The 25,742-nt window shown below is 33.6% G+C and overlaps 1 protein-coding gene across 1 annotated transcript in view; it reads right to left on the bottom strand.

The window, feature by feature from the left end:
- The window catches only part of LOC127847357 (titin-like), a 148,043-nt gene that overhangs the window by 97,828 nt on the left and 24,473 nt on the right, over positions 1-25,742 (bottom strand). The window contains exons 23-36 of the mRNA XM_052379214.1: positions 21,832-22,247; positions 16,298-16,327; positions 13,662-13,753; positions 12,488-13,043; positions 11,840-11,953; positions 10,905-11,084; positions 9,860-9,892; positions 6,832-6,926; positions 6,176-6,252; positions 5,439-5,605; positions 5,025-5,139; positions 3,798-3,985; positions 2,941-3,055; positions 2,164-2,339 (exon numbers count right to left, since the gene is read on the bottom strand). Of these exons, the coding sequence (XP_052235174.1) occupies positions 2,164-2,339; positions 2,941-3,055; positions 3,798-3,985; positions 5,025-5,139; positions 5,439-5,605; positions 6,176-6,252; positions 6,832-6,926; positions 9,860-9,892; positions 10,905-11,084; positions 11,840-11,953; positions 12,488-13,043; positions 13,662-13,753; positions 16,298-16,327; positions 21,832-22,247 (2,354 nt within the window). The remainder of the gene's footprint in view (positions 1-2,163; positions 2,340-2,940; positions 3,056-3,797; positions 3,986-5,024; positions 5,140-5,438; positions 5,606-6,175; positions 6,253-6,831; positions 6,927-9,859; positions 9,893-10,904; positions 11,085-11,839; positions 11,954-12,487; positions 13,044-13,661; positions 13,754-16,297; positions 16,328-21,831; positions 22,248-25,742) is intronic.

The raw sequence follows: 25,742 nt of genomic DNA, 5'->3' as shown, positions 1-25,742 counted from the left end.
CTGCGAGTTACTCCCAGGCTGTTCTGGTTTAATGCTGCTTGCACATAGACATTTACACTTTTCTTCTGATTGGGAAAGGATTAACAGATTTTTCTTTGACAGAATTTAACCAAAAAGATTTTTAATTAAACACTCCACGCTCATGCAAACAAAACAAAAATGTTAATTTCTGCTAATTGTGTTTAAATAAAAAATTGCTTTGCACGCCAGGCATTTTCAAAATCAGTGTCACACTAGACTGCAGTATGCTTTTGTACATCTTTCAAATATCCACTAAAGTCATATTATGCATAGCACTTGCTCCAATATACGCCTTACCCTGTTCAGTTTTCTGACGTTCATCTGCAATTTTATCTGTCAATTCAACAACAGTCTCTACTGAATCAGCTGTATCATTATCAGTGTCTTCAAAGTCTACATCAAACTCAGTGTCCCCACCTTGTACCTGCCCAGATGATTTATCAATTTCTTCGGATATAACAGTTTCTGTACCTACTGGTAGAGATTGGTTATCTAATAGTACACTTGGTTGTTTCTCAGTTGTATCAACATCCTTTGGAACTACCTTTCTTTCAACCACACCTTCTTCTATTTCTTCAGCAACTGGTTTCTTGTTTTCTTCAACTTGAGCTTTCTTGGGTTCGACAATAGTTTCAATCTCTGCAGTTACAGCTTCAATGTCCTGATCATCTGTTTCAGGTACCGGTGCTTCTTCCACAGCCACATCCACATCTATTGAAAACTTCTTGGGTTGAGGTAGAGCAATTTTGGTTTCTACAGTACCTACTGTAACATCAAATTCAAAGTCTGACTCTTCCAAGTCTGCCTTTCTCTTAGTGACTGCTTCATCGGTTTCAACAGAGAAGTCAAGATCATAATCATCACTTGTCATGATTTCTCCTGAAGGTTTCTGATACAGTTTTACATCATCCCCAAGGTATGGTTTTGATGTAGGAACAGATCTTTCAACGACTGGTTTACTGATTTCTATTTCTTCTTCATCATTATCCTCTGACATTTCTTTCTCCATTTTCTCTTCAGTAAGATTCTGCTCACCATCATGAGTAGGCTTACTTGGTTTACCTGCTGGTTTTGATTTTCTCTTTTCAACAAACTCTTCATCATCATCATCGTCAAATCTATCTAAAGTATCAACAAACTCAGCTGATTCAGAGAACTGTGTATCTTTGACAGATTTTACTGCATCAGAGTCAAAGCGCATAGCAGCATCCTTGCAAGCTTTAAAAGCGAGAAAAGGGAACATGTGTCAAAAGGGATAACAATTCATATGTATACACATTTTATGGAATATCATGTTTTCTTATCGCTAATATTTTAAGATACCCGTGTTCATATGTTAATTATAAGGAATAATGAAGGTGTACAAATGAAAGTTCCCCAAAATGGCGTTTACATATATGAAGTACTTGATAATATTGTACTGATGTCCTTGTTTTTTACTGTCTGCTATATATGAGGTTAACATCTTCTTAACAATTTTTTTTAGAAGCATACTGGTATTCAAGCACTTATGGTTACTGATCTGTATTTGATTGAGTGAATTAATTATTATCATTAGTTTTTATTTTAAATATTAGATTTTAATTAATTGACAACAGTTAATTAATAACCACATTACAGCGCGCTGGTTACACATATGTTAATAATGTTATCAGTTAATTTTAAGCAGTGTTAGACATGTGAACCTGTGTTTATTTTATTATTGTTAAAATACAATAAATTGACCAAAGAATACATATTCTATATTCCATGAATATAGCAGCTTTAAGATTAATTTTCCTAATACAATTACACCATCAGAATGAATACTTTTCAAATGACAATAAACCACAATAATGGTGAACTTTGGCAAAACTATTTTCATTACTTACCTTACTATCATCTCATTCCAATAAAATGAATTTTTCATGATTGGTTTACTCAGTTTCAGCATTAAATTGACTTTTATGATAACTACATATAAAATGTACATCATAAACATTTTAACATGTAATCAATTGCCCATGTTTCATGTTATCAGTTTCATGGTATAATTAACTTTCTGTTCAGGTAAATACATATATATATATATACTTAAGACTATTTAACAATAAAGATATCAGATCTGATAAACAAAAACCAAACAAGAGAAGATATACTTACGTGCAACTTTGAGTCTCGCGCTGCAAGAAGCCTGCCCAGCGGGATTGTGGGCCTTCACACTGTAGAGGGCAGCGTCCGTGGGCTTGACATTGGTCAAGGTCAGCGTGTGCACGCCCTCTGCTGTCTCTATGGTGACATCTTCCATGTCATTGGTCAGCTCAACGTTGCCACGAGACCTGTGGGGTGAAAGTAGATATAAAATGTTTTTCTGAACAGCATTGTGGTAAAAATAAACCTATATATTTCAGCAAGTTTGTGGCTTGACAGTTATTAGTATTTTCTGTTTTAAGGAAGTGTTCTTTGACAAAAAGTCATCTATATGTGGGGAGTGATTGTCTGATTTGGCTACACTTTATGCTGGTGAAATCACCAAACATCCAATATATTGTTTTTTAAAATTGACAAATGAGAGCGTTGAAAAGAAACCTTACTGAAAAAACACATACTACGAGATTCTCAACTATACAGACAAGAATTAAAGAATCCTCATATTGAAGACAACCATTACAGTATTCTCATATTAATGACAAGCAATAAAGTAACCCCTGTTAAATGACAAGCAATAAACTATCCTCATAAATAAGACAAGCAAAAACAATCATTTACATATTAAACACACATATACATTGAGTTGGCAAATGTGTATTCACTACTATTTGAAAATCAATACAATTTTGACTTATTACCAATCTCAACATATACTTTTGAACTGTTTAAAATATAAATCGTTACTTTGTAATTAAACATTATATAAACACTTCAGAATGATGACAGTACCATGTGACATGTGGTTTGGGTTTGCCAATGACCTCTGCTTCAAAGGTCACTGTCTGTTTTTCAATGGTGTCAATATTTTCGATTTTTCTGACAAATTTGGGAGTCTCTTTCTTTTCTGAAAAAGAAAACAAATTCAATTTTAAACCACATGGTGCATAGTTTTCTATTCAATTAATAAGAGAAAATGTAAACTGTACGGCTTACTTTAAGTAGAATTCTGTAAGGATATTGCAAAAGTAAATGTAAACTTAAACACTTTGTCATTCTTTATGTATATAAATGGCTCTAAATTTATGCTTAAATATCTTAAACTGCAAGGACAAAAGCAAATATAGACCCTGCAAAAATGGGTCTTAAACCATATGCCCAGCTTGGTCAGGAGCTACCCTGTCTGCTATCAAGTCATGCAAGGTTTTGTGGTCTAACTAGCCATTGGGAAGGCTGGTCTTGAGCTATCCTGGCCTCATATGGCTTAAGACCCATTTTCGCATGATGTGACTCATATTTTCATTTTGTTGACAAGAACTTATTCAGCTGCACTAATAAATCAAGAGGATCAAGGGGTCCACGTTGCTCACCTGGGCTGGTCTAACAAAGCTATTAAAGGAAACCTTAAATTGAGCTTTTTTTTATAGCAAAATTGACCGTTAAAACCATCTATGCTAAACAAAGTGTTATTTGCTTACAAAAAGGAGAAAATAAGTAGTTTTATCACTATTTACTTATTTTAAACATAAGAATGTTAAATTATGTACAGACAGAAGAGGCAGATACATGTTCACACATTTTTTTATAGTTATTTTCATGACTAGCTTTAAAAATAAGGATTAAAGCCTTATTTAATTAGCTACACCAACCTTCGACAGTGAGCGTTGCCGTGGTTTCCACCTGACCCGCTTTATTTGTTGCGACGGCCTTGACCTTGCCAGCATAGTCGACCTCCGTATTGTCAATACTGAGACTGTGCGTGATGTCTCCGGCAAATCCCTTACGTTGGTCTGTGTGGAATTTGAGACCGGTCTCTATTGGCTGGTCGTTGATGAACCTGGAATTGGAGAAATTATTTATATTTATATTTATGCGCTTTGAAACTTGTGCAAATTTGAGGGCTTGAAACGCTTGACCAGCTTTTTCTTTTAGTAGATAGGGCATGTTCCAAAAGGTAGTATGCATGATGTTGTAGACACTTTGATTCCCAATAAAGGGCACGTCACACTCTCAACAAATTGGGTACTCTGATATTCCAGTTTTATCTTCTACCTAAAATGTGTTTATTTACATAATGTTACTATTCAAATCAAGGTGTTTGCCATTCCAGTATGTAGAATAAGTACTGCGTTTTGCACAATAAAATGTTTTCAGTTTGTAAAAGGATAAAGTAGATATCAGTTTAGCAATATATATACTTGTTTTTTAATGTAAAAATGTCTTTACTTGTAATAGCCTGAGACTAATTTCAAAAGAGTAAACACAAGTTCAAGCCTTTTAGCCTTTAAGTGACTTACAAGAGTGGTTTAACTGTTTCTTATATTATAATGCACAATAAAAAACTTCTTGTTGAAATAATAATCGTGTTTCAAAATGTACCTTTAGCTGTCTCATCCTTGTACTGCAGATTGTGATTTACAGTTTTTGCTTCAAATGCCATTGAAGTAAAAAACCAAAATAGTACAATACTTCATCCTTATTTACTGAATTAAAACAGTACATTATCAATGATATTGGGCACCATCACACCTTTTTACTGTAAACAATAACTTTCAGTAATTCAATACCTCAATGATTCAGTTAAGGAAATGATAAAAGAAGAAACCGAGCATACAATTTAAATGTGTAGTATAATTTAAATAATGAAGTCAGGTTATAAAGTCAATTGATTTTATGCAAGCTTATAAGTCAATCAACTGAGTTGTGTCAGATTACAGCAAGGAACTTCTAAATCTCACCTTAAAATATTGACCAATGAAAAGGCTTGTCATATTAAAGCTTTGAATTTCATCGGTTCAATACTCAAGAGTCAAGACTAAACCTAATATTTAACTGCCATGTGAAGAGTGCTTGATGCCATGAGGCCAGTAACTAACCATTTGACATCAGGTTTGGGAATGCCCTTGACCGCACACTCAAACTTCACTGGTCTGCCCTCACGGCATTCCCTGTCAGACAGGGGCCGCGTCCATTCAGGGGCTTCCATTTTACCTGTGAAACAAATGTTTGTATTGAAATTAACGACTTATATAAATACAGTGTTGTCATAAATTATTATTACAATGTGCTATAATTATAAAGGTCTGATGTATTTTTTATTTATAATCTTTTTTTTTTTCATTCTTAATACATGTTTTTCTATATTTTTTTCTTAAGGCAGGTATATGATGAAACATACACTTTAAAATGCTGCTCACAGTTACTTACAGTTAAGAAATTGACAAGATATAAAATTAAACTTAAAAATTCTGGCTTAACATCACGGCCAATTTAAATCCAACAAAGTTCACCTTCAACAGTGACGTTTGTGAAGGTTTCTGCAGTGCCAGCGGAGTTGACAGCGACACACTTGTACTCTCCATCCTGGTCCATGGTCATCTTGCTGATGGTCAGGGTGGCTGTGTCTTCATCGTAAGACTGCTTGACACCCGGGGTCGAGATGATCTCCTTGCCATCTCTGTGTTAAAATTATGTAAGAAAATGAGTTGCTTTTACAACCAATAATTTGATTTGAATTTCGTATTATTTGGAAAAACACAAGAATCAATACTTAAATTATGTATTATTAGTGTGATTTTTAAACAACATTCTGTGCACACTTTTAATGACAGTTACTGGTTCTACTGAAAGCCAAGCTAATTATGAGACCATTTAGGTTTGTTTCATATAGATTTTATTAAAATGTACACTATATAGATTGGAAAGAGTGACTTGACATTCATAAACTTTTACCATTATATCAATGTTTTGATTTCTTGGTTATTCTTGTCCTAATGTCAAGTTTGTGTCTATAAATTGTTTACTTACATTAAAATTTGCAATGTAAAATTACTTGTTAGTGTCTTTGCTTTAACATTTTTTGCAAACGTCAGAAAATAATAGATAAGAAATATTTAGCTTTACTCTTTGCCATCTCTGCTGATATGTAACAGTGCATGTAAACTGCACAGGCTAATTTAGGACAGCACTTCACACACATGCATATACCCCAGTTATCCCCGAAAGAAACTCCTTTGTAATACCCTACCTTAGCCATGTGACTTCAGGGCGAGGCAGGCCTGTCACCTTGCAGGTCAAGGTCATTGGTTTGTCTTCCATGGCAGTCTGATAAAAACACAATGAACATTCATAAGGCCATCATGTCTCTAAGCATTCTATAGCAGGCTGTCAACTAAAAACTATGAAAGGTCACTTTATGTTTTTGTTATATCTGTTCAAAGTCACTTATTTCAGTCAAGAAACAAGAAACAAACAAAGCAAAATGGAAATAAACAAATTGATGTGTGTCTCATTTTCATTCCCAAGTCTCAGAACTTGTAACAAATTCAACCCCAGTTTTATAGTTGTTGTGAGAGCCCTACTTCGTCATAGATAAAATGCTGTTAACCCTTTCCCACTCAAAGGCAAAGTGAAAAAGGCTATGTGCAAACAGCATAAAACCAGAACAGCCTTCAAGTAACTCCTGTCTGTTCAGGATTTATGCTGTTTGCTGCTCATCAGTATCAAAGGGATGGAAACAAAGCTTTTAAAATATGAATTTAGTAAGAAAGGTATTTAATTAAATATAACTTTCTTTTGTACTACAAATGTGTCAAAATACGTTTCTAAGTGGTAAAAGGTTAAAAGTCTTTTGTTTGCTTCAGTAAAATACTGGCAATACCAAGGGCCGTAACTTGTGCATACCTGTGGTTGAAGAGTTTCCGTAAATTCAGGTGGCATTGACAGTTCTTGTGATCGGAGAACGAGAGGGGATTCCGTGATACGATCCTCTCTTACTGCTGCAATACAACACAGAAGCAAATGTGTAAAATTGTATATATTAATAACAAGTTTTTTTTTAATGAGTTGTAAATTTGTTTTGTTTCCGAATTGTTAACAACATCTGCAACTTTACAACACACAGCGAGACATAATGAATTTTTTGGTTGTCATAGTGAGTAAGTTAATGGATTTGACACAAAAATGATGCGAATTTATGGTTTACCAACAAATTGGATGATTTGCAACTTTTGAATCTGGGTTGGTTGAATTTACGGCATTGTAAAACATTGTAGCTTGACACAATACCAGGGCACGTATTCAAAAAACCAAATCTTACACTTAAGAATAATGAATAGACTTAGCGCCCCAAAAAACATAGTTCACAGTTGGAACATAAACAGGCTAAAATTAATGTTTATGTTAACCCTTTCAGTGCCGGAACCGAATTTTAAAGGCCTTTGCAAACAGTTTGGATCCAGATGAGACGCCACAAAACGTGGCGTCTCATCAGGATCCAAACTGTTTGCTATTCTGATAGTATTCTTTGAAAAAAATCGAAGAAAATGCTCATTATACAAATTGAGCAGACGACAATTTAGCAGACGACAAATTTCCCAGCATGCAAAGGGTTAAACCTTTCTAAATAACGGATGTTGAAATTATAGATGTGAAATGCCACGTTTATATTCATTTTTAAGTATCTCTAAAACATTCCAGTTTTAAGAATATTCTTCATTATTTTTAGACTTAGTCTATGCATCCCTGTGTTGAATATGGTCCCTGGGGTATTAACAATTTGTGACTGATAATTTGGATGTTAAACATACTCAATGAATTTCAACTGTAAGTCATATGGCAATACATGTACTGATAATCATTAATCCCATCATGATATGCAAAGAAATGAAAACACTGAATTCCAAATTAAGAATTTAAAATGATATATGTTTAATGAAAACTCCTGTCAATGCATGCTTATCAAAGGAACATTTGTACTTTTAAAATGATGTCAGTACTTTAATATACACATTTTCTCAACATTTAAGCACATGACTAAAGAAATTAATGAACTGATTAAGCGATCATGCAAAGCTAATGATTGAATGTCCAGATGTTCCATGTACATAGCAATAATGTAACTGGAACCTAACTACCTTATCATGCAACCTCCCACAATTATGTGCCGTAGTGTAATAATGTTAATATGTGCCGTAGTTTAATAATTTCAGTAGCTTTGGCTGGGCAAAACAATCAATTAATAAGACCTTAATTATGTGCCGTAGTTTAATAATTTCAGTTTAAGTAACTTTGACTGGGCAAAACAATCAATTAAATCAATTAAATTAAGAAATATAGTAGGACATTAAGGTTAATCTGCTACATAACTAAATAATGTATAACATTTAATGGAGAGCAATCAAACAACAGCTTGTTAACAAAAATGGTTCATCTCTTTTACCTCAATCGTTTTTGACAGTTAAAAACACGAAATTTACTTAAATGCATTCGACAACTAATTGCTTATGATAAGAAATAGTTCACATTAACACAATTATGTAGAGTACTGCCTTTTTCAAACTATGTGAGAGATTATATTGACCAACACTATATGATAATCTTGTTCTGGATAGACTAAAATAAGGATATACCGGTAAATGAGTATGACATCATGATCAGCATATTAATATCTAGAAATCAAACATGACCAAAATGACAAAAAACCTAAAGGTTGCATGCACACAAATTAAGGAGTATATTTTTATTTACTCAATTACTATTACATGTAACAACAAGAGCATCGATAACGGGTGCCACGCTTGGCTACGGGTGCATTTTTGACTAAATGAAAGCTTGTTAGAATGTTGTTTTTTTAGAGGTCACAGTGACCTTGACCTTTGACCTAGTGACCCAAAATTGGGTGTGGCGTGTAGAACTCATTGAGGTGCATCTACATATGAAGTTTCAAAGTTGTAGGTGGAAGCACTTTGATTTTAGAGCCATTATGTTAAGGTTTTAGCACGACGCGGACGGCGGACGTCAGACAACACGACGAGCTGGCTATGACAATACCTCCGGTTTTCTCCGAAAACGCTGAGCTAAAAAAATCTTGTTAATGATAAAATAAACGGCATACATAATAAGTACATTCTGTTGTACGTGCATATCTGAATATTAAAAATATATACATAACCTTTCTGTATGATGTGTATGAAATTAACATTCTTTGAAAAATGCTTATTTTTATATGATAACTTAACACTTTTATCAATGGGAAAATGCTTCAGGATAATTGATAATCAGAGTATAGTTCAACCACAACCATGGTGTTTAAAAAAAAAAAGAATCGCATAAGTTCAGTCATCCAACAGAAGTCACATATAGAGCTTTTTTGCTATCGTTCCTTGCAATTAATAATAAACACATATGTCATAACTACTATTTTCTTATAAACTATTGCACAATGTATACTGTGTAAATTCTTATAATACAGTGAGTCTGAAAAAATAAAAACTATATTAATGCAGAATATTTGTGTCTTGACATGTGTCAAAGTCATTTTCCAGAATTGTTCTCAATGGACAAAAGAATATCAGATAAGATAAATAAGATAATTGTATCCCACTTTATGCTGCCATTTTGGGTAGAAAAAAAGCTCTTCATAAAATAGGACTTACAATATCTTAATTGATTCCTCTCATAGGCTCAGAATGTTAACAGATGTCAAAACGTTTTAACCCAATTTCTTCAAATAATAACGCTTTAGGTAAAATGTTCAAGACTACTAAATGAAGCTACATATTCATTTGCATTAGTTAAAACTACATTTTGAGTGACTGGGCTAAAACATTCATTAACGTACATTCATACATTTAATAAACATGTACGCCACAACACTGAGAGCTGATGACAATATTTTTAGCGTAATAGTATGACAGCATATTATACATACCCTCCTGTGGTTCTATTTTTACTTCGTACTCTCCTAATGGAGTTACAAAATTTGATATATTAACACCTTTAAATGAAGAGTAATAGTTTATATTTATTCAAACATTGATGAATAATACCAGACACAATTATAATTTCATTGCAAAGTACATGCAATAAGTCATAAAGGGTCAGAAACTTTTAACCTATATTGTAATATATTTTGAATCATTTTGTATTCATTTGTATTTCATCCACAACATAAATATATGAAACAATTATGTTTACGTTAATCTAATTTATTACAAGACACAAGTATATTACTGGATATAAGTACATCAGCTATGAACATGAGATTATTTGTGATTTAAGCAAGATACACGGGTGACATTCACAGGAAACGATATGATATGATAACAATGTGTAACGAAGCCACGATTTAAGATTTAAGCTTCCACACATAAAGTACAGACAAGACAAACGTCAGCATGTAGAAAGTCATTCAACATGTCTCATGTAAAAAAAATATATTGTGATGTTTTATAAGTACAGGTTTACTTATTGCACAACAGTATTTTTATTTCAAGGAATTAACTATCTCTGATATTAAGGAGTTGTACAGAACACCCCGAATTATAATGTTAGGGAAAGCCAGAGTCTCCTTCATCGCCAATGTCACATAATTGCTTAAAAATGTTCCTTAATGCTAATTTTGTTTAATTCCTTTTTTTTCTAACATCAGAGCCAATCAAAGACTAATTTAAACACCTTTCAAACGGAAATCAACGCACAGTTAATGTTTCAATGATAAACGAAGTGCATTCAATAATGACAAAATTGAAATTCCATTTGCAAGTGGTGATGAAGGAAAAGCAGTGTAATAAATATCTGAATCAGCAAGTTCCATATTGATGGAATCATATATTCTCCTAAAACTATCACTAAAATGAAAGTAATGAATAGAGAATATAAAGAATATAAATACACCTATAACTCTATCACTCACTAACCTATAAGAAACCAGTGCACACCAATAAATACAAAACAACCTTGAAGAAAATACTGACCTTTGACCTCCAGTGGGATTTCGCGGACGTCTTTTCCTACATCGTTGGTGGCGACGCACACATAAATGCCTGCATCCTCAATTCCTGAGTCTTTAATCTCAAAGCAGTACGTGTCCCCGAAGCTCTCAATGTGGTAGAGGTCCGAGTCATCGAGAGGCATGTCATCCTTCATCCAGGTCACTGAATATGCATGAATGTAGTGAGACTTGAGTCAGTAACTATTTGAAACTAATATACATGTATACTATAAGCCTTACGCTGGGAAAATGGGGCTTAATGCATTTGCGCAAAACGCCATGTCCGATTAGCCTATGCAGTCTGTACAGGCTAATTAAGGAAGACACTTTCTGTTTTTACATTATTTTTTGTATCCTGTTAGCAAAAATCAAGTTTATACTAGCTTACTACACAGGCTAATCTGGGATGACACTTTACACACATGCTTTAAACCCCATTTTGTCAGAGCTAGGCACATAGAAATGTTAACCTCTTACACAATTTTTACTTTTAGAAATTATGGATAACTACAATTAGTCTTTTTGCAAATAATGACAGTAAACACAAGCAAAACGTAATGAAAATGGGGTCCTCTTCTAAAATTACTCTTTATATAAATGTCTTTCCTTGATAAACATTATGACATGATTTACATTCTTAAAGCAAAAATACCATTCAAAACTGTGAATATTGTTAATAACAATTTCCTCAACCCTAAATGCACACCTAAAGTACAATAATAATCAAACTATAATTACAAAATTCTAAGTTTTTTTCAGAATTATTTACCTATCTAACAAATTATAAAGCTTTGTGTGCAATTTAATATTTTATGCACACTATGCACAAATTAATTAAAATGTATATTCAATAAGCCTTTCTCTGATCAATCATAGGGTATGCATAGGTTTCACACCAAATGGTACACAATGCCTCACCTGTAGGTGTTGGCATACCAACGACCTTGACAAGGAACTTTGCGACCTCGTGTTCCCTAGCAACCACCTCTGTGGGAGACTTGATGATCTCAGGTTTGTACACATCTTCTTTATCTAGAGAAATACACAGGCATCTTACATTGTTGTCAAATTCATTTAATGGGCATTATTTATTTTTCAAATCTTTTTTATTTTTAAGAACAAAAATTGTTTCTATTTTTCAAGGTTATAACAAATACTTTTTTTTTTAGAAACTCATTGAACAAGAAATGTGTTTGTCAGAAACACTATGTCCCCTTCTGCGCCTCTTTGACTTATTTTTTTTTACCTTTGACCTTGAAGGATGACCTTGACCTTCCACCACTCAAAATGTGCAGCTCCATGAGATACACATGCATGCCAAATATGAAGTTGCTATCTTCAATATTGCAAAAGTTATGGCAAATGTTAAAGTTTGACCAAACCAACAGACCAACGTACAGACCAACAGACAGGGCAAAACAAGATGTCCCCCACTATAGTGGTGGGGGACATAAAAATCATTATCTTAACAAATGTGCTTTCATATGCTCTACAATTTTCCAAAGTTAAGAATTATATTAATCAGAAGAGAACCATTATCAGAATAGAACATGCTCAAGTCCATACCATGTACAAAGAGTTCAGCTTTGCAAGTGGCTTTACCAGCCTCATTTCGAGCCTCAGCCATGTACTTCCCATCATGCTCCGGGAGGACTTCTATAATTAGTAACGAGGAATCCCCTTCAACTCCATGTTCAATTGTGAATCTATTGTCATATTTCGTTATTTCCTTGTCTTCCTTGAACCACAGAATCTCTGGGCGAGGATTTCCCTTGGCCTTGCAGAAGAATGAAGTCTTCTCACCAGCAGTGGCCTCAACTGTCTGAATCTCAATGGTGAACTTTGGTGCCTCCAATTTCTGCACCTGCTCCTTTGGTTTCTGAAGGACCTGAAGCTCGGCCTGGCAGGTGGCTTTGCCAAAGTTGTTTGTAGCCTGAACGAGGTACTGACCAGCATCCTGGGGGTTGATGTCTGTGATCTCAAGGTGGTGAAGGCACTCTTGTTCGAAGATCATGTACCGCCCCTCCTGGCGTAGCTCTTGGCCGTTGTAGAGCCATTTGATGTCGGGTTTTGGTTCACCCACCACCTCACAGTTGAAATCAACCTCATCTCCCTCCTCCAACTGAAATGGGATTACATTTTTAAAATGGCCAATACGGTACAATACTGTCATGAAATCTACCTTGAAACTTGAATCCCAAGCTGAAATTGACGTTACTATTTAAAAGGGCCATCTTAAAATTCCAATCTGTTGTTGGAATTTGAGAAACATAGTTTATATGGTACTGTACTTTTTATCAAATTAACTTGTTTTCTTCTTCAAAAGTAGCTTAAATTATACGAAGTTATACATGTACTATAATGAATTATAGAATTAAATTCAAATTGTCAAGATTATGTAACACAGGGGATACAACCATTTATGAAGTCTCAATATGGGCCGTGCTCTGTGAAAAGGGGGTTTAATGCATGTGCATAAAGTGTTGTCCCACATTAGCCTGTGCAGTCTGCACAGGCAAATCAGGGACGACACTTCCTGCTTCAATGATATTGTTCGTTACAAGAATTTCTCTTCTAAGCAAAAATCAGGTGTAGGCGGAAAGTGTCGTCCCTGATTAGCCTGTGCAGACTGCACAGGCTAATGTGGAACGACACGTTATGCACATGAATTAAAACCCCTTTCCACAGAGCACAGCCCAAATGTATTATTGTGGATGCCCAGTCTTCATGCATGACTTACAGTCTGGGTCTTGATCTTGAGAACAAATTCAGGTTTCTTGCCATCCGGTTTGATAACTGCAGTAGTCTCCCTTTTCTCAACTTCTTCAGTATCTGGAGGTTAAAATGAATTGGAATAACAACAAGAAATTGTTTCATAGCATTGTACAACTTAACAAGAGGCCCATGAGGGCCTGAATCGCTCTACTGCTATAAACACTGTGCAAGTTTGGAAAGAATAAGATGGAAACTGTGTACTTAATCGCACTAACAAGGAGAATGTTCTCAAATTCAAGGGGAGATTATGGTGTACTTATTTCTCTGATACTGCTCATATTCAATAGGGTTCAAGTCCTCATTGATATAAAGATACTGTGCAAATTTGGAAATAATTGGATGAAAACTGTGGAATTAATTGCGTAAACAAGCAGGATTTCAAAATGTTCTCATATTCAAGGGGAAGTCATTCTGGACTTATTGCTTCGATATTGCTCTTTTTAAAAAAGGGTTTGAGACCTCATTGATACAAAGACACTGTGCAAGTTTGCCAAGAATTGGATGAAAATTATGGACTTTATCACATAAAAAAACTGAATTTTCATTTTTTTCTCAAATTCAAGGGGAGATAATTCTGGACTTATAACTCCGATATTGCTCATTTTCAATAGGGTTTGACTCATCATTCAGATAAAGACACTGTGCAAGTTGAGAAATAATTGGATGAAAACTGTGGACTTTATTGCGTAAACAAGCCTTATCTCAATTTTCTCAAATTCAAGGGGAGATAATTCTGGACTTTTTACTCTGATGTAACCCATTTTCAATAGGGTTCGAGTCCTCATTAATATAAAGACACTGAACAAGTTTGAAAAGAATCGGATGAAAACTGTGGACTTAATCGCGTAAACTAGAAAAAGTCTAACGCACGGACGGACGGACAGACAACAGAAACCACGCCATGACATTAGCTCTTCCGGCCTTCGGCCAATAGAGCTAAAAACAAAGGTTAATATGTTTATTTAACTTTCTCGCAAGCATCCACTGTAGGACTGAAATAGGACTGAAATTCTGTCTTGATGACCAAGAAAATAAATAAATACATTACTTGGATTTGTAAAATAAATTAGTGAATTTGTTCTTTGATAGATTCCTAGCTTGATTGTTTACAATATCAATACCATACTAACATATGGCATACATTAACAGGATTTTACAGAACAGTATTGGCTTACTGCAAAATTAAGTCACACAATTAAACGCATGTCATTTAGTATTTACCGTAAAACAATACTATAATCTTGGGATCCAATTAAAATTTAATCGAGCAGCTCTAATTGCATGTCTTGAGGCTTGCATGTGAAACTGCTGTACCTATATACAAATGCATGCAGTTGAAAAAAAAATCACCTCGCACTGCATGGAATTGAAAATTCTATAAGCACTGATCACATTTAGAATAAACATTCTTACCACGTTTGTTAGCATATTCCAAGATAATGTCCTGGATTTTTACATTGCAGAAAATGGTGATGTGCACGGGACTAAATCTACTACTAGACACCATGATGTGCTTATCAGTCATAACAATAGCAACAACTCCAATATTGTGTACATTTGTACAATTAAAAAAATTGTGTACATTTGTACAGTTCAAAAGTCAACCATCGCCTTAAATTATTTACACTTTTTTTATTACGCTCATTACGTATTCATTCATTACGTTTTCATATTTTGTATTAGATTACACACGCACTACCATGCACTTTCGGGAATCACCTCATTTATTTTGCCTTGAATTGTTTGTCCATTCATTTTGCACACACGCACTACCATGCACTTTTTGGTATCACCTCATTTGTTTTGCCTTGAATTGTTTGTCCATTCATTTTGCATAAAAAATTAACATGTCCATAATTCCATATATCATAACATAAAACATATCCAGACTGAAATCATGATGTGTTAATACAGATATTACATTATTAAAAGATCATTTATAGAATTAAGTCAATAATAGGCCAAGATAAGGCACATAATCCTTAATTAATCCGCCTTAACCATGTCAGGTTAGTTTAACATTTCTGTAAGCAGTTTTGCTTTGCCAATAAATTATGTTTAGTTACATCAAATCCATCTCATTTTTTACACATCTAAACCAAGTTGACTTTATGAAATGATCTTTTTTTGCATGAAAACAAAATAAGAACACTAGAGAACACAAACAAAATCAACAAATTATTATTTTAAAATATTTTTGTCACTGGCTTATCTAAATGTCATAGTTCAGTTATGACTCTATTGTTTTACACTCATTCTTTGTCTTTTCAGATTCTCCTTGGTTATTGAACAGTAAACTCTCTTTAGAAATTAAAATAACACAGAATAGTTGCTGTGAAACAATACTGATAAATTGAACAAGAGGTTCATGTTACATGTGCACCAAGTTTTAACATACTTTGAGATAAAAAACCGGCTGATAGGAATTCAAACACAGAACAGGGTTCAGCATAAAATTAGTTCTCTGTTTAGGTATATTTTAAGATTGGAAAGTGGTTTTAATGAATCATAAAATTGCAAATTGTTTGTTTTGTTGTTTTGTTGGATGCTAATTTGAACAAAATGATAGAAGGTAACAAGAAAATAGTGATGTAACATTACCTTTTGAAACTGGGGATTCTGGTCTAGGTGCTGAAAGAAACAGAAGAAAAAAATGTATTTATTTTATACTTTGACAAACTGTCATGTATTACATACATGATAAATCAGAACAACATTTGAAAGTATAAGTATGTTTGAAATGCAACATTTTCATTCAAAACCAATTACAATTTATGATGGGATATATATGTATATGAGTTTTAATGTAAGACGTTATCATAAAACAACCATAATTGAAAAATGCATTGTTATCATAGATATAAGAAATTAACTGAAATGACTCTGTATGAGGCTTTAAATAAAGAAAAGATAACTTTGCAAACAGTTACATTAAAGCAGTTATTGTTACCTCCCTTGTTCTACAAAACATGATTACTGCACAATATTATACATAAAGAGGATTAAATAGGATTAACTATAGGTAAACAAAATGAACAGCATACCTTAGATGGTTGAATGGTTATCAACAAAGATGAATCAGTTAGTGAACATTCTGGTCTACTCACACAGCATGTAAGGTAGTTAGTGAGGAAGAAATATGGATATAATGGGGATTATGAGGTGAACGATGATGATCATTATGACGATGATGATGATGATGATGACAACGACAATGATTATACTGATATAAATAAGCTGGTACAAGTTGAAAACATACAGCATATAATTCTAATGAGAATAATGAAAATGGATAAAAATGTATAGCCAAATAGTGCATTATATAAAGACAAATAATTAAAATAAAACTGTTTGTATACAAACAACAAAATTATACAAAACTAGTAAAATGTTGTAATGTAAAAACTCTCATTCCAAGATGCAAAATCAGAATAAAAACATGCATAACTTGCAAACCAACTTATTATTTTAGCATTGCTAAACAAGAAATGTATAGGTATATTTTTATTTATGAAAATAAAAGTTCCAAAACCCCCGAGTTAAAATAACACCATATTAATAAATTGCATATTAATAAATACCAACAAAAAATTAATAAATTATTTGTATCAATTAACAAACAAAAAACACCAAATGCTCAAAACAATAGAATAATACACAAAAAAGCCAACATAAACTCGCAAAATTGTGTTAATGGTAAACATAAGCAGCTAAGGTATTTAGTTGCAGTTAGTCTAAATTGTACCATAATTACAATGTGTTTCTTATTCAAATGTTTAAACATATAGTTATTTAAACTTAAATCATTTCTACTACATGAATATTTATAAACCAGTCCCCATCTTCTTTTTGGCCAATGGGAATCCTCCATTCGGATGATGCATGCGAGGTCAAAGGTCAAATTTGGTCAACATGAAAATAGGCCCCTCCCTGCAAACAGCTTGACACATTCATAATCTGTGTTTGTTGTAAACTGGGAGACTTTGCTATGTGAGTTATGTTTCACTTACCATTGCTGTGCATGTACGCACAACAATACCATTTACTTCAGGGCATTGATTCATTTGTTCAGGGTTTTGGAGTAGTTGTGGTGTACGATTTTCCATTGTTTGCCCCATGAAACTGAGGTGGGATTTTATTGCAATCTACAAAGGAGGGATCATGTTCAGTGCATGGTCTTTACTGTCCTCAGTCATTAGCACTTCATTTGAGCTTTGTTCCATAGGTTTAATAGTTGTAAGAGGATAATGCAATGTACAAACAACAAGGTATTATGTGATCTTGAGCTTGTTTTATTAACAATTCAAATATTCCCTCAATTGTTTGCTAAAGCCATTTTATTAAGGAATTAAATAAACTATTTTTCAAGGAGACTCTTTAAAGCTTTAAACATTTGCTTTTTGCAAAGCAATCAAATTTATGTGAATCACTGTTGCATAGGTGACAATAATGTTTTTCTTTATGTGAAATTATTACAGTTGTCCATTTATTAAGCACAACGGCTGATTTTTAATTCAATAGGTTTTCTTAGTGTTAAATTCTTCTTTTAAAGCGAAAAGTTCAACAATGACGATGGTAGCTGTATTCATAACTTCGGTCTTATTGTTGGGTATTTATAAAGCTTTGTGCATGCCATGAATTACTAATGATCTCTTCTGATCTTGATATTTAAGAAGAACACAAAAGATATCATTCACAAAACACCTCGTTCATAAACTTAATAGTATTTACTACAAGTCCGTGTACAATAAAAAGTAATGTCTGTTTGCTCTGTATCTAGTGTACATTAAAATGTAATGTCTGTTTGCCCTGAATCTATATCAAATTTTAGATGAGAAAAAAATTAAACCAATCCAATATTTAACTTAACTTTCAATCCATTCATATTTCAGAAAGTATGTTATGTGTGTATTAAAATATTTTTTTGGAAGACTCCACAATATTTTTTGCTTATGTGTTAGTTTCAGTGGTACTTTTTAAGTTCCTGATTTAATCATGATACATTTGTGATTGTTTCAACTCAAAAACATTTGGACAACAACAACTTGAATATTTAACCAAAATAGTTCACATCCCATTTACCGGTATCCTAATTTCATCTAAACAGGCTGAATTTATGTAGCTTATTAGCGAATCTCGGTATGTGAAAACTGACCACAAAATGACCAACATAATGTCAAGTAGCTGCTAAAATAATGATATGTATGGGGTTAATGTAAACATTATTAAAGTTAACAGCCGTCTGTGGAATGTAGTTATTTGCATTCTTACCAGGCCAGAGTTTTATTGGAGTTAATAGCTTATTATAGAAGGGGTATTGACCATTAATTAGTTCTTAATTGCCATATTAATTTTTTAATACTTTATTCTCAGTATTTGTCTGATGAACACATAGAGAATACTGTATATTTTAACAATTCAATTTAAGTTTGTTATTCAACACTGTAGCAACTAGAACTAAATCATTTCAATTTTTTTTGGTTCAATTACATGCCCCAAAAATAAGCATTTCCTATATTGCATCATTTGCAGAAATTCAATCCAATTTTTGCAGAAATGTTTACCTTTGCAAATATTATTTCTAATTGTCATGCATAGGCTGTGTTGCAGGACATTTTGTTGATAAAGCCATGCATGGGAATACAAGCATTTCACTCAGTATAACTAATAGAGTCGTGTTCTGAGAAAACTGGGCATAATGCATGTGCCTAAAGTGTCGACCCAGATTAGCCTGTGCAGTCCACACAGGCTAATCGGGGACGACACTTTCTGCCTTAACTGGATTTTCGTGTAAAAGAGACTTCCTTTAAACGAAAAATACCATAAAAGCAGAAAGTGTTGTCCCTGATTAGCCTGTGCGGACTGCAATGGCTAATTTGGGACGACACTGTACACACATGCATTATGCCCATTTTTCTTAGAACGCGACTCATATATCGCAATACTGCAAGATGGGAGCACGACCTTTGCAACTGACTAATATCTTCAAGCATGAGGTGTCAAGGCCATAAGGTTACAACGCTTATGTTCACTGTGCATGCAGGTAAAACAAACACACATCTAGACAGGTTATCATTTATTGCATTCCAAATGAAAGTCACAATCTTAATTCACTCCAAAAACCTATATTGCATTACAGTAAAGGGAGTTAATTTTCTAAATTGACCTTTCTGCAAATCATTACCAACACAGTTGTCTTTCAAACTGACTCAGTAAGTTCATGTCTACAGGCAAAAAAATAGTTGTATTGTAATTAGACTACGTGCTAAAAAAACCCAGTCATGTATTGCAGTGTTTACAATTTACTATCTCTATTCTTAAAAATGTTAGCAAAAATGGATATCTACATATCAAAAAATGATGCAATGCATTCAGAATAACAATTTGCATAACGGAATGTTACATAAATACATAATAATATATGTGTAAATATATTGAAACATTATACTTTATACATTTAAAATATACAATATTTATAACAAAAAAAACTAAATCTAGTTCATATTGACATTAAGAGAATAACATCCTCTAAGATCTCAATCTTATATACATGTACTGTCTTAAGTCCCAATTTGCTTTAATATCATTCTATATTAAGGACACTATTGTGATAAAAATGTTTGAAATATATTCTAACATGAATTTAATGAGAAATTTAACGAAAATTTAATACAAAATATTGAAAAATAAAGAAAACAAGTAATGTAATCACGTAATAAATCAAAACAAAAATGAACCTTATAATGTACAAACAATGGAATATGAATTACTATTACTGCACAATTTTAATCCAATGTGAATATCAAGCAAGTAATAAATTTGGTACAGAATTATCCCATTCTAAACCATTTATATGCACACACATATATATACATATATATAATGTTTATAAAACAAAGAATTAATCTACAAGCCTAACCTTATAACTGGGACCATCGCGTTTTGGCCCACTCTATGTCAGGATTATATTAATGAATAACATTTAAACTAAAATAAATTACATCTGCAAATGAAAATGGTCATTCAAAACATTGTGATTTTTTTCCCCTAAAATTTGTTCACAATAAGGGCATCATGCTATATAACACAATCATGAATCTCACATAAACCATGCAATAAGGCAAAAAAAAACAACAACAAAAAACTCTCGCTCTTTGATCACAATTAAAATTTGTAAGAAACTTTAGAAAGCAACAGTGTGTAATAATCAGTGCTGCTGTGAGTTGCAGGAAATGAAGAAATTACTGACTGGTGCTGTGACAGCAACAAAAATAAAGCCAGACTGACTTGATTTGACCTTGACAGCTGGTGCTGTGATAACAACATCAAATAAAGCCAGACTGACTTGATTTGACCGTGACAGGGTTGTCATGGTAACTGAAAAACCTCATGCTTGTACAAAATATAAATACTGAACAAAATGCTTTGCAATATAGAAAAAATTCACACAAAATGAAAAATACATATTCAACTACATACTAATATGATAAGAGTGCTGAGCTGAAACATTACAATACGTTAGTATGTCAAAATTGTGAAGACTTAACTGGATTTAAAATATTGGAGCAAATATATGTTGTCAAGGTTTCATTCAAATTCCACAAGACAAACACAACTCAACACAAACTGGCAGTCAGAACTACAAACAACTGAACAACAAACATTAATGACAATGTATGATCATGATCAGACAAGAAAACTTGATGCACATGAATACTTTCTGCAAATCCCGAAAAGAATATTTGTGGAATATATGAAATAAAGCTCTTGTGTACATGTCATTGACACTATAGAGAAGAATTTATTTAGAAAAGACAATATTTTAATTTGTACAAGAAATAGTGTGAAGATTATAAAGATAATTATAATCTACTATGTTAAGTGTTCTTGTCTATATATGAATGTATACAACAGGAAATTTTTTACTTTGTTGCCAAGGAAACTAATATGTATCTTAATAATAAAACAGATGCAAAACTGTATTTATTTTCCTTTTTTTTTTAAATATTAATTTTCAAGTTTCCATAGCAACATAAAATAAGACAGGGTTATTTCCGGGTATACATGAACAGTTAAAGAAGTATCTAGGAGATGTTATGTTTGTAACTATGGTAATAACTTCTATATGTAAATACCTTCCACAGTCAACTCAGCCGAGGTTCGTGCCTCGCCGGCAACATTAACTGCCTTACAGGTAATGAAAATTGGCGAGTCGTCTGTAGAAACGTCCTTGACCTCCAAAGTCGCGATGTTGTCATGGTAACTGGTGCTATATTTAGGTCCATCGGTGACGATCTCGTCTTCCACATACCAGGTCACTTTGGGCGTAGGAATGCCTGTCACAGTGCACTCAAAGGTGGCTGTGTCAGACAGCTCCACAACAATGTCTTCCAGCTGTTGTGTGAACACTGGGGCTACAATATGAACCAGAACCTCAGCGTTGCTGGTGGCAACGCCCTTGTCGTTAATCGCCTTGATGGTGTATTCGCCTTCGTCCTCAGGTAGTGACTGGGAGATCAACAGCGTGAGCCTCTCCTCTTCGTACGAGGTCCTGTAATCATAACAAACAACCCCTCTGTGTATATGATGCTTGTTTCACAAAATCAACAGTAAAATGTGAAGTAATTATTGTGACCAGACTAATATTCTAATGTTAAAACGAAACACTATGAACCTCACTCTGGGAAAATGGGTTTGACATCATGGGCGTAACGTGTTGTTGCAGATAACCCTGTGCCATAAATGGGTTTGACATGTGCGTAACGTGTTGTTGCAGGGTTTGACATGTGCGTAACGTGTTGTTGCAGGGTTTGACATGTGCGTAACGTGTTGTTGCAGGGTTTGACATGTGCGTAACGTGTTGTTGCAGATAACCCTGTGCCATCAGCACAGGCAAATAAAAAACTACACTTCAGCTTTCATGGAATTTTCCTTTTAATGGAACATTCTTTTACTACAAAATCCAGTCAAGGTGAAAAGTGTCGTCCCTGATAAGACAGTGCAGAATGAACAATCTCATCAAGTCGACAACATGTTGCGTTCATGCATTAAGAATCATATTCCTATAGTGCTGTTCATGTGATTGTGATAAAAATGCACACAGTTGGGAGCACAAACAATATCATGTTTATGTTTGTTTCACACACACACACTAAATCACACTAAAATATGATTCGTATTTCTGTAAGTCGTTTTTTGTTATTACTATGTAATTTTTTTTAAAACATTTTTTGATAGATTTTGTATCTAAATTCATGAAAGCATGGAAGGAGGGGCATAATATTTGGTTTTCTCATGCTCTTGATGTTGAGATTTCATGCAATTAGTGACAGCATAGGTATTCTTGCAATCACAGGCAATTAATGACAGCATAGGTATTCTTGCAATCACAGGCAATTAGTGACAGCATAGGTATTCTTGCAATCACAGTCTTTACAGGAAGGCGGTTAAAGGACAAAAATAACTAATCAGCCTGTTGCAGGCAAAGTTGGAACAAAAGTTTATTAGAAGGTTTTATGGCAATTTAAGCAAGGCAACAGTGGAGATTCTTTGATTGAAAATCTGGAGTCTGTTAAAGAAAACCAAAGCATATTATCCATTTATAAGTATGTTAATTCCAGGTCATCATACATTATCATTATGCCTGTTGTACGTACTTAGCATAAACGATAAAGAGCACTGTTTTAGGTGCATAGCATAAGGAAAATAGTTTTTTTCTCATGCAAAACAATACTGTTTACTTAAAAAAAATCATGTCAGTTATTAAGTGTATTTTATAAGCAGAAATAAGAAGACAGATTTTAATCCTTAATTTTATCTGTGGTGTTTGGGCAGCCATTTTCAATAGACTCTAGATCATGGTGAACATGATGCTCTTAAAAAGCAAACATGCATGCATGCTTTGTTTTGCCAAGTTGTATATATTGTGACCTTCAAATAAAACAACCCAAGTTTAAGGCATCTTAGTACGTAGACAAATGTTGACATTTTCAAACACATACTTTAACTTAATAAGTCAAATATGACAATGAAAAAGGAAGGAAAAAAGACAACTATGTAAAACAATTTTTTTTAATCCTCAATCACAAAAAAACAAAAACTAAATAGAATTTTGTATAAATTCCAAACCTGGTAACAGAACTAACCAGGGTCTGTAATCACCAACCAATTATGAGACTTAAGAATAAAGACTAGACTTAGATCATAGAAAAATACGTACAGCATTTGAATATGTTAACAACATTTTTTTAAAGATGAAAGTTGTAGATACTGGTGGTTACTATCATATCGATTTTAAATTTAAGCAATTATTGACTATTACAAATTATAATTCCAATTTAGAATTCCAAGAATATTCTTTATTCCTTTACTTATGTCTATAAATTGATTGGTGAATACAGGCCCAGTACCAAACAGTTCAAATTGCCAAAAATGATAAAACATTAACCAACGACTCAAAATCATTACACAATCCTATTCCCTTATAATGATAAAACAAAATACACCCCAACCTTTTGGTGACGAAGATTAAGTCACAGGAGACATTTACAATAGTGTCCTGTTCTGAGAAAACTGGGCTTAATTCATGTGCGTAAAAGTGTCGTCCCAGATAAGCCTGTGCAGTCCGCACAGGCTAATCAGGGACGACACTTTCCGCTTTAATGGTATTTTTAGTTTCAAAAAAGTCCCTCCTTACAGCAAATCAAGTTTAAGCGGAAAGTGTCGTCCCTGATTAGCCTGTGCAGACTGCACAGGCTAATCTGGGACGACACTTTACGCACATGTATTATGCCCAGTTTTATCAGAACAAGACACAATATTTCTTAACCCTACAAAAAACTGTTGGTTGATTATGAATATTTCTTGCACATGTGAAAGCCCACTCAGTTTAATGGGTTCGACCTTTCCATCAAAATACTAACAGCCAAAGAATTTCCATAATAATTACCTTTTGAGCCCTGCTCTAGGAAAACCAGCTTAACCCTTTACCACTTAGATATGTATTTTACCACTTAGATATGTATTTTACCACTTAGATATGTATTTTACCACTTAGATATGTATTTTACCACTTAGATATGTATTTTAACGCATTTGTAGTCCCTTAGAAAGTCAAATTTCAAATAAGACTTTTCTCACTAGATTCAAGTTCATTTCCGACCCTAAGATACTGATGAGCAGCAAACAGCATAAAACCTGAACAGACTGCAAGTTACTTGCAGGCTGTTCTGGTTTTATGCTGTATTCACATAGCCATTTTCACTTTGCTTCTGAGTGGGAAAGGGTTAATGCATATGCTTGAAGTGTGCCCCACATCAGCCTGTGCAGATTGCACAGGCTAATAATAGACAATATTTTCTGTTTTTATGGAATCTTTGGTTGAAAGGAACTTCCAGTCTTGGCTTTAAGCTGACCTCACAGCCTTATCTGAGGAAATACTTAACTTTCCCACTAAGAATCAAAGAAAACAAGAGATGTGTTTGTCAGAAACACAATGCCCCCTACTGCGCCGCTTTAATTAATTCTATTTTTTTATTATATCCCTTAAAAAAATATTTCTTCCCTTGTAAAAATGATCTGTACCAGCCAAATGATAAATATAAATTATCTCCCTTTAAAGCTTGTTACTTCCCTTGGATTTGTTTTTTTTTACATTTGACCTTGACCTTTCACCACTAAAAATGTGCAGCTCCATGAGATACACATGCATGCCAAATATCAAGTTGCTATCTTCAATATTGCAAAAGTAATGGCCAAAACTAAATTTTTCTGTTAAAGTTTTTGGACGGACAGACTGACGGACAAATTGAAGTACAGTTCAACTGCTATATGCCACCCTACCGGGAGCAAAAAAATGGTTTTAGCAACCAGCAAAAAACCAGAACAGCCTGCTAGTAACTCGCAGTCTGTTCAGATTTTATGCTGTTTGCTCCTCATCAGGATCTTAAGGTTGGAAATGAAGCCTTTTTAAATCGATTCTAGTAAAGAAGATTTTAAATATAATTAGATTTTCTATTTTAGGGACTAAAAACGTGTCAAAGCGTGT

The sequence above is a fragment of the Dreissena polymorpha genome, chromosome 10 (assembly GCF_020536995.1).
Source record: "Dreissena polymorpha isolate Duluth1 chromosome 10, UMN_Dpol_1.0, whole genome shotgun sequence".
Lineage (NCBI taxonomy): Eukaryota > Metazoa > Mollusca > Bivalvia > Myida > Dreissenidae > Dreissena > Dreissena polymorpha.
This window is presented reverse-complemented; position numbering and strand designations above follow the sequence as displayed.